Genomic DNA, 11,057 nt, shown 5'->3' with positions numbered 1-11,057 from the left:
AACAAGAAAGCTACAATGAATTATGTTTTATCTACTGGATAGCTAAACGATTAGATTAGAAAAATGTAGCACATTTAGGAATGTTAGCTAAAAATAATTTTTTAATTTCTACTAATTTGTGTTCTGATAACAAGAAGCTTTTAAAATAATTGGAAATACCTATTTCTAAACTTTTTATTCTAATTTTCACACTTATTTTTTTGATCAACCGCGAACAACCTTTTAGTTCAAGTACTAAAATGAAATTCTTCAGACTTTTGGCGGTATTTCTGACTTTCTAAACGTTAAATTATTTTTTTATTCTCCTTAATCATGATTTATATATAAAACTTAATCGCTCAATGTTTACATGTAGAACATATTTTAAAAAAGTGCATAAATTTCAATGTTTTCTTTTTAAGCAAAATAGTTAACTAGCTTAATTTATTTCTTTATTTATTGAGTTAAATATTTTCAGACTTTTTGTTCTTTTTCCATTCTCGCCAGTAAATAACAATTTTGCAATTTGTGGGTCTTTTTTTTTTTCACTTGGGACAAATTTTTTATTTGTTTGATAGTTTGAAATGTTACCAAAGTTATGTTTATTTTAAAATTTGGGAGAAATGTGCCTTCCTGAATAAAAAATATTTAATTTTGCACTTCAGTCATATCACAAAAAAAAAGAAAAAAAGATTTGTGAGAGACTAAATGCTACAAATTGGCATTCTTGAATTTTTTTTTTTGTAGACTTGTCCTCTTTTAGAAGAAATAAAGTTGAATTGCATAAATTGTTATTAGCATAAACTGCTAAAATATTGTTCAGTTTGTGATGGCTATAATGCAGTATACATTACTTTACATTTTTTTTTCTTCAAATAAGTCTTGTTCTCTTATATTATTTGTCAATGCTACTTGAATCTTTCATAGTATTCAAGTAAAACATCGAATTGCATTTGTTGTTATTGTCTGTCTAATATTTAGCACTTCCTTAAATATGCATATTTGTAGGTTAGTTAAACTAATTTTGAATTAATTACAAAATTCTCTTTTCATAAGCCAGATGTGTGAAAAGGAATTAAATATAAATGCTGCAAAAATTTCCCCGAGTTTAAATTTTTCCTTTTCCCTATTAACAGGTGGGGATTTATGACAGTTGTTTATTTATTTAACCTTTTTACTTTATTAGTTCTCAAATATTATTAACCCACTGACAATTCAGGACATGGAAAAACATATTTTATGCATGTCTTTTCTACTGATCAAACCAGTTTCTCAGATTCTTTTTTTTTAAAAACTTGCTTTTAAAATAATTCCTACATTTATTTATTGCAAATATCTTTTTTTCTTTTTAAATATAGAAACTAATGAGTTAATAGAAAAAATCATTTTCATATGATAACTTAGAAAATTAAAATCAAACTGTAACACCTTTATTATATATATTTACTCTTTCCAATTTTATCGATATAGGGATTTCTTAAAACAGGAATAAAAATAATCCTCCGCATTATTTTTATTTCGATGATTACTTTTTCCGTTCGAAAAATAATTATCAAAACATTTTGATACTACGGAAACAAAGTTTTGCGATTATGGCTGCAGTACATTTCAGATTATTCATATTAGAGATGAAATGGTCATTCAAAAACGAAATTCGCAAATCGTAATAGTGTACGTCCAACAAAAAAAAATTACAATTTAAAAAACCGTAGTGATGGCTATTTAAAATGCAATCATCAGAACCATGTGGACAATAAAATCGTCGCAAATTAAGTTGTATATCAGAAAGGGTTTCTGCAAATGCGCGATTTAAAATTTCTCGTTCAAATCAATGCAGCATTGAAGAAAAAAAAAAAGGATTTTAAAAACCATGTGAAAAGTAAGAGATCGGTGGGAATAATAACTAATGAAAAAGCGATTGACTGTCTCTTAAGTAAGGCGATCTCCGAAGCAAGGATAAAGGTTCAATTACGTAACGTATGTATAAAAATATTCGAAATATTGACGTCTTTGCTTTAGGCTCGGTTAACTACTAACGTCACTAAATGAACATTTGACTAGTTGTCCATGACTGACGAAAGTGCGAATGATAAAACCACATGAGTTTACCGATTGATTGTCAATAATTGAGTGCGTAAAAAAGTGATTCTGCAAAGACGCGTTTGGAAGTTCGCCGAACGAAATAATATTGTAATAAAACACTGAAATATTAAAAACTACTTAACGATCGACGCAACCACGCTAATTCACTGGAATCGTCGTTAATCGAGTGAGTCGTGAAGTGATTGCTCAAATGCATATCAAGATTTTAAAAACAATGGAAATCTGTAGAAATATCAAAATAGCGATAAGGCAAACCACGGGAATTTATGGCTGAATCTTCGCTCATCGAGTGGGTCCAAATAAAAAGTGATTATTCAAATGCGCGATTCGTGGTACGCGACAAAATTTTATTAAATAATTTAGATTTTATAAACTATATGGAAATATGTATCAAGAATTGTTAAAAACGCTATTGTCATTGAAAAAAAGTGGGTAAAATGTGGAATTCATCAGAAAATTAATGGAAATTAGCATAATACCCCATATATTACGTTAAATATTGCCAGTATGTTTAAGCAATATTTCTTAAATTAAGAAGCAATAAACTTTAAAATTTATTTCTAAAAAGTTAAAATTTCATAATAAATTAATTTTAGTTTCATGCATCGTTGGTTTTCAAAGGCGTGTATTACGTAAAAATCAAATTTAATTTTTTTTTCAATGCTTTTATTTGAAATTGTGTACCTGTTTAAATCGTCTTTCCAACTCTGTCGTGCAACGCTAAAACGTGTGAAATAAATATGCTAAGTTATGTTGCTTGAACATGTCCCGGAAGTAAATCTAAATTTTTATTAACTATTTATTTATAAATATATATATAAAAAAAACTGAAATTATTGTTCAATTCTGCTTGGGATATTTCCAGCACACTTAAGAATTATTAGAAAGCTACGAGCTTTTTCTTATTTCTTTTTGTTTACTGAACTTCGATAGTTTAAAGTTTCTGGTCCCAGATTGCTGAAGAGCATCAATTCTTGAAAGCAAGTAGCATGAAATATATATAATAATTATATAAAGTGTTATTATTCACCAAAGCGTGAAAGAAAAGATCTAAGTGAATGAAGGTTTTCAGTAAATTAGCTTTAAAGTTAATGTATTGAAAATGAAGATTGTCTTGCTTTTATTTCTTGTTTGCCAGGTTATCAAAATCTATAAATACCTAGTTGCACTTATTTTAACAGGTCACATCATAGCGTTCATACTCTAGGCGTTTAAATTTGCTACCATAGGACATTTTCCAACCCGAATCAGCTGTTTGGTACCAAATGATCTTGGAACCTTCTTTCACTTCAACAGCAGACTGTCACTTATTAACTTCATCCACTGAGTTTTTCGAAATTTAATGATTTGGCAAAATAAATCAACGTTGTGTTGTTAAAACTAAAATATGAAATATATGTACTGATTTCTGCTATTGTGTTTTTTAAAGGCACTTAGTTGTCATTTCAAATAGGGCAAACATATATACATAGACACTTAGTTACTTTCTGAGTTAGCACTATCTGTAGTCAAACTTTTTAACGAAAAATAACTTCAGTCGCTTTTATACGTTCAAATTAAGTCATCAATTTTGGATAAAATTTTTTAATCCTATTAATTTATATTGTTACTTAATAGTATCTCTTTTTCACACTACTGGCTATAATGAATTTTCATTCCTTCTCATGTACTCAGATTTAAAAAAAAATCATTGTTGAATATATTGTAGTTTTTTTAAAAATTTTCTTTGTTATTCTGTTAAATGGACATTATTTCAGCTTTTAGATGCAATCGCATATCTTCATTTATTAGCATCAGGGATAAATGGAAATTCATTCTTGCAAATTTGTATCATACAGTTTTATTGTTGACTGTTTGTAAATAGTTGAAATAAATTTTTGGGTATATTCTTATCTGTTGTTGTCTAGTTTTTCTCCCCCCATCCCTAAATTTTGACTTATTAATTTTTTATTATAAACCCCATTAACTTACGAGTTCGTTGATTTAAACTGTAAAATTTAACTAAGTGCTGGGTAATTTTATGGTCATAAAATAAGTGTAGGCATGAACAGAAAATCTGTCCTTGCACTGCATAATGTTTTTATTTATAAATTTTTTTCATGTTTTAGTTAGCTTGTACCACCCCTCAAATATATCACACTTCATAGACATTTTTCACCATATTAAGTATTTTGTGGAAGTTAGTTTGCATTTCAATATTTATTTTTAATTGATATATCTCGCTTAATTTTCTTTTCCACTGATGAAGAGAGCATTTTTTTCCTTTTAAAATACAGGATTATTCATAATTCCCTCCGGGGTTTCGAAATGTTATAGTAAAAAAACGGAGACGAATATGGCAAAAAAGAACATATGAAATTATTCCAAAGTATTCAAGTTTTAATTTAAGCAGTTGCCGGTAAATGGCAGTAACATGTATCACTGAAGCCAGTTGTATTAAACAGAGGGAATTATGAATAACCCTGTACATTATAATGTATTTAAATAAGAAAAAATACACCAAATCTATGTAATTACGTTATAAAGAAATATTTGATTGAGCTATATTATATTCTGTGGGGTGGACAAGCAGCAATGGCGGATGCTGAACGGGAACTGCCACCTTCTATTCTAGGTTATAGCGCCTAAGAAGATTATTATATAAAGCTAACACTTTTATAATGAATCAATAATTATCAACTTTTTTGCTCTTAACAAGTTAATTGATTGAGTTTAATGATATTTATTATTAAATAAATTAATTTGTATCGTTTAATAATATTTATGAACTGTTGTTTCTGTACTTTCATCTCAATATGTCAACAAATTTCGTAATAGGAAAAAAAGATATTATAATTATTCATAGTATGTAAATCAATTTTTTAATACGTTCTAATAATATATTTTATTTGCTCGTATAATTTATTATATTTTTGAGCAGCAAATCATCTACTTCTCAGTTACTAGTCTTTTTTTAAAGACTGCTTTTTAAATACATATGCAGCAAGAATAAAACGATTCATTGTGTCAGCAACTTCTTTTTTAAAAGTCACATTTGCTGTCCCATAAAGTTTTGGATGTATTAGGGATTGCTTCCAGCAGCTGTTTTTCAATGTAGCTTTTCCTTTAAATATAACTCTTCCACTACGTTCAAGGTAAAGGATGTTTCACAAAGATCTCTCAACTAATTTTAAAATTAAACAATTTAAGTTGCTGTTCATAAAATAACGGAACAGATTGTCTATAATTGAGAAAGGTTATGATGTGATTAAGTTCTGGTATGTAAATCAGATTGCATGCACTCGCACCTTTCAAATATATACAGTGCACAAAACGGACCACCTTGAATAACTTTTGATCCTAATAATCTGATTTTCCCGTTCTAAAACTCAATCTTAATGATTCGAGGGGGTGACTTCAAATATGATAATTAATTAGTGCAGACGATATTGCAAGTTACGTAATCAGACACAAAAACGTACTTAATCTGAATAAAGATACATTTTTTATCAACGGATTTGGATTTCTGACACCCAAAATATAGGCTGTAGCCGTAATCTGGGAAATAGTGTCCCCATAGTTTGGACCCCTTACTGTTAATTTTACTTTCTGCGTATTTTTCTATATCTCCAGAATTGCTTAAGCGAATTAACAAAAATTTTGCACACAATTATAAAATTCGTTTATCCTAAGATAATTCCATGCAAAAAATTACTTTTAGGAATTATTTATTATTTTATTTAATATTAGTCGAAAAAAATTTGAATAAGGATTGATGTGATTTTGAAACATTTTTTACACAATTTTTTACATCATTTTAAAGAATTTAATTTTACATGTCAAAAATACAAAATTTGAACTGTCCTTAAATAAAATAAATAAATGCTGAAAGTTATTTTTTGCATGAAATTATATTTTGAAAAACGAATTTTATAATTGTGTGAATTTTTTTTTAATTTGCTTAAATAGTTCTCGAAATATGGGGAAATACGCAAAAAGTAAAATTAACATTAAGGGGTCTAAACTTAATATACCGCTCTCCTGACCTAACTATTGAGACTATATTTTCCAGATTGCGGCTACTGTCAGAATCCGTTGCAAAAAAATACATGTTTATACATAGAAATACATTTTTGTGTCTGATTTCGTAACTTAAAATGTCTGCACTAATTAATTATCATATTTGAGATCACCCCTTCGGACCTAGAACTTAAAGATCCCATTATTAGATCAAAAGTTATTCTTGGTGGTTCGTTTATTTTTTTTATGCACTGTAGTGCAACTAAACATTTTTGGCAATTTGTAATTAGTTTTTGAAATGTCTATATTACATTTTTATGGCTTACCTCATTAAAATACCGCTTCTTTAATATTAATATTGCTCGTTGTTGTCACGTAGTTTCATTTAAAAATTAGGAGTCTCTTTGTAAAATACCCTATTTGAGTAAAGAGTTGATTAGTGTGTTTTATGGCAGAATATGGCTTCTCATAACAAATCTTTTAGTCAGCAATGTCGATAAGTTGAACATTACTCAAGAAGCTGTAGTTAATACTGTTGATGATTCTTTTAAGTAAAGCATTCTCAGTAAACCCTGACTTCACAAAGAATGGCCGAATAAAGCCTATTCCATCTTGGCACACCATATGCTTTGACATACACGTATCGTCCGATTAGATCATTAGGGCATTCGAAATGCAAAGTTCTTCTGAAGAGGGCGTTGTTGAGGCGAGATATTGAAGCACATTTAGCTCCGCTTGAACTTATTTCAAGTCTTGCTTTGTCTTCTACGAAAACTGTCAGTTTTTCTAGGTTGTATATGTATTCTCTGTACACGTTAGTTCGATCTGGAATGGGAATAAAACTATGTTAAGTACATCAAAATTAATACATTTGGAAAAAAATGACTGTGTGCATCACCTATTATTTCAAGTTTGCCTTGAAAAATTACTAAGACTACGCTTTTTATAATCCGAAATGCGTTGAAAAATTAAAATTCATGATGCTCTCTTAAAATTGTAACAATCTATATCCGTGTAATGGTCTGGCGGCCATTAGAAGGGTAGTGAGCCACACGTTTCTAAAGGTGACATTTTGGCATCAAAGAGTTTATTGTTTCCAGATAGGTACATTTAAGATATGATATTTTGTATATATACAGTGAAACCTGTGTAAGTTGAACTACTGTTGTTGTTGCTTATCTTCTCTGTCTGATGGCGTCAGACAAGATCCACGAGTTCGTTGACTGAAAGGAAGTCGAAGACTAGGAGAGGATTGCTAAAGAGATCCTCCTTTGAGAGTCCCATGCAATCCAAGAGGTGCTCAGAAGAAGCCTGATGAATTTGGCACTTGGTGCAGGTGACGAAGGTTTTCCTGCCCTCGTTGAAAGTGAGGCACTTGATGTGACCACTAGCAAGCCTTGATAGAACAGTCCAGGTACGTCTGTCACACGGGAGGTCAAGGGACAAACCCGGTTTTGATCCCTTGTACTAATTATGGGTTGGGGTGTTTTCCACTCCTTCGAGATTTTTCCAGAGAGTATAACTCCTAAAAAGTAAGTGTGGAAGAGGGAGTTGTAATCCTGCAACCCTCCTTAGCAAGAATATCGGCCATACCCTCCTTAAGTCCTACTGTTTGCCTCATCGCGGCGGGAGGGTGACGCTGGGCGGAATGGGTGAAGTACGTCGGGAGTTTACTCCTGGTAGAGCCACCCAAGGCGTGAAGGGCATTCTATTATGCCCAGCTAAATATCAGTAGGCGAAGGAGCCAAGACAGACTTCTACCTACTGGTGCTCCGGTCCTTGGACTAACTGAAACTGCACATTCCCTTACCAATGACTTCGTTGACTTTTGACAATATAAACAGTTTGACTACCCCGGCAACGAGAACTAACAATTAATGTTAAATTGAACCAACTATTAGAAATTGCAAGTTGAACTACTAATTATGTTTTGTTTCAATCGTTAACTTATAGGTGGAAGAGTCGGTCTTTCTGTTTCCCATAGCATGTTATTCGAAAATTTCTTATGTATAATAATCAAAATGAAATTAAATGTAAATAGTTTTTTTTTAAAAAAAACGAGTAGTTAATATTTTAACGAAACCACAACCAATTTAAAATATCTGCCTTTCTACGTAACAGTACGTTACAAATTTCCACTTAATAACAGCACAATACTCTTATTACCAGTATGAAAATCAGGGTTATTTTTACTAAAGGCGCTGTTATGAACGATTTAAATATGTGGCTTATCATTACTATATTGTTTTAAGATCTTCATAACGATAGGATAGGCGTAGTGTTCTCATTAGCTAATGGTTCTAATATTTAAAATGATGCATGAGACAAACAGCTTCATGGAATAATATAGTTAATATTTATAAAAAAATATGGTAAATGGTTTAGTAACGGAATTTATGGGAGAAAACTCTTGAATTTAATATTTTCATTGTTATTCTATGGCATCTATTATAATTATAGTGATGTGTTTGATAAAACTTGCTGATTGATAAACGAAGTAGTTTCTTTTTCTGTAATTGAAAAATGTAATTATTTTTCATTACTTTTATGAAGAATTATATACATTCGGGATTATTCTAGGGATTTAGATATGAGTAATATGTTAAATACGTATGAGTTTCAAATGGGGAACGAAACAGCCTGCAGCATTCTCTTCTGCCTGACAACAGTACATTTAACAGGGAGAAACTTAGGTACCATTCTACACAGGTCATTTAACCAGTTTTATGGTTCAAAGATGGCGATCTGTTTTCCAAAGCTAACACTGTGGGTCACTGTCCATTTAATTGCTTCGTGTCGAAGAAGTCACTAAAAGTTTATATTTGAAAAAAGGCAATAATGAGAAAAGTTTTGCAATTATGTCTAGAGGTTTTCATTTTAGTACTCGTACTAGTGACTTTCTATGTTTTGTTGAGGAACCGGATGTTCCCCTGGTTTCTAAGTATGAATAGTGTGGTTATTTGCTGTGTTCGTTGTGCCAAAGAGTTTTTTTTAAAGTAAATATAATACCGGGTGTCCCGAAAATAACTGACAATTCGATAGATGAATTAAATAAAAATGGAAGATGTTGCATGGTTTTCTGAGTTTGGCTTAGGAAACGAAGTGTTTATTCTTCCCAAGTTTCATATTTAGTTATAAAGCTTGTCCGTAAATAACGCAGCTAACAAAGAAAAACTATGTTTTCAAGATAGCTAATTTTTACCGCAACAAGTGTCACAGCACAGTCTAAGGACAGATGTAGCATATTCCTATGCTAATAGTCCAATTAAGGTGCTTAGACTAGACAAGCAACAGAGAAAATTGTTTACTAGTTTTATCAATGAACAGCGCCATCTGTGATGAACTTTTTGACTAAATTTAAAATTTGGTGAGAATAAACGACGTCGTTTCTTAAGTGAAAACACAGCAAATCGTACATTTGTATCTCTTTTCGTTTTTCTTTCATTTTTTAAATAGTCATTTAATTTATCTGGACAATCGGCAAGAGCACATCACTTTTAGTATTTAAAGAAGTTATTTTTAAACCAATATATATTCAGCAATTTACAAATAAGATCTGACTTCTCATAATCAATAAAATGGTAAGTCAAAACAAATGATTTTTAATACTGTACTTTGTTAATTTTCTCAATAAAATCTTCTCGGTAACATTTTTGGGGTAACGAACTGAACAGAAGTGCTCTCTTTATTTACTCTTAATTGCTTTATGACTAGCTACATTAATAAATCAGCTACCTTCACCTCTTCCTTGCCAGGTAATGATGACAACGCCTCGGACTGTCCTCCTCTGTCCCAAGTCCACCATCCAGACTGGATAATCCACGTAATAGTTGTCGAGAATTGCGCATCGACGCAGATGAGTGTCTTCATCGCCATCGACAGCATATGATGAGTGGCCATCTTTCCATCCCATCCAAGAGTGACGCTTGTCATTCACCCAAGTGTCCTTTTTGTAAGCAAGGTTCTCGACTAATAGGAAAATAAAGTGAATATTATTATTATGAATGCGACACTCGGGTTAGGCTAGAATATTTGTCATATGATTTGACAAATTCGAATTTTCATGGAATTTCAATATCCAATAATAAAAAATCAAAATAAAAATGTTTTTAAAAAGCACGTTTTTGTAGTGGAGAATAATAATTAAAAAACAAAAATTTGAAAAACGTGGGACACATGAAATACACAACAGTATGTGTGCTCATGAGAATATGTGTATGTATACCTGTAATTGTATCTGAATGTGGAATATGTTTGTGTATGTGGATGTGTACGTGGTTGTGCGTGTGTATGTGTATCTGCACTGTTATGTATTTCACGCGCCCCACGTTTGCCGTTTTTCAAATTTTTGTTTTTTAATTATTATTCTCCACTACAAAAACGTGGTTTTTGAAAATATTATTATTTTTTTTTTGCATTCACTTCTAAAATCTCAATTATTTCACTCACTGTACACAAAACTTTTCAACTGACATGTGACACTAATTTGAAATAATCGAATCCACAACAAAAGACAATCGCAATAAATATTAATTTTTCTTTAACTTTATTTTACTTTGTATGTCTTTTTTCATTTTCATGCATTGTCATCGAATTCTGAACTATGTGCCAAATTTGAAGTCTGTAGCTAGTCGGGAAGTTAGTTTAAAATCGATTGCAAAATTCCACCCGAACAGACATACACGAAGGCAAGTTGATATAAACGTGATAAAAAAATGGAGGAAGGGGACTTCAGGATGAACACGACGCTTGGGTTGGATAGATTAAACGTCATATGATTTAAGAGATTCCAAAACTCTTGCTAAGTTTCCAAATCTAATTTGGGTAAAGAAAAAGAAAAAATGCTAGTCTTTATATAAATACTAAGAATACATCTTTAGGTGATTTTGATAGATTTAAATTCTTGCAGACTTTCACGGAACATTTCAAAAGACAACTGTCCCCCTTTCACTCAAAACATTAGTTTTCTAGTGTCA

General features: G+C 30.9%; 1 protein-coding gene across 7 annotated transcripts in view; it reads right to left on the bottom strand.

Annotated features, from left to right (window-relative positions):
• Nucleotides 1–4,939: 4,939 nt before the first annotated feature.
• The window catches only part of LOC107448783 (lactadherin), a 45,972-nt gene continuing 39,854 nt past the window's right edge, over nt 4,940–11,057 (bottom strand). For 4 of the 7 annotated variants that reach the window (XM_016064114.3, XM_016064112.3, XM_016064113.3 and 1 more), the window contains exons 10-11: nt 9,817–10,050; nt 4,940–6,906 (exon numbers count right to left, since the gene is read on the bottom strand). In XM_016064114.3, the coding sequence (XP_015919600.1) occupies nt 6,644–6,906; nt 9,817–10,050 (497 nt within the window). In that variant the 3' untranslated portion in view covers nt 4,940–6,643. The remainder of the gene's footprint in view (nt 6,907–9,816; nt 10,051–11,057) is intronic. The other 3 variants (XM_016064115.3, XM_071183396.1, XM_071183397.1) reach the window with 1 other exon arrangement.

Source organism: Parasteatoda tepidariorum, chromosome 7 (genome assembly GCF_043381705.1).
Source record: "Parasteatoda tepidariorum isolate YZ-2023 chromosome 7, CAS_Ptep_4.0, whole genome shotgun sequence".
NCBI lineage: Eukaryota > Metazoa > Arthropoda > Arachnida > Araneae > Theridiidae > Parasteatoda > Parasteatoda tepidariorum.
Note: the sequence above shows the minus strand (reverse complement) of the source record. Positions and strands in the feature narration are given on the sequence as shown.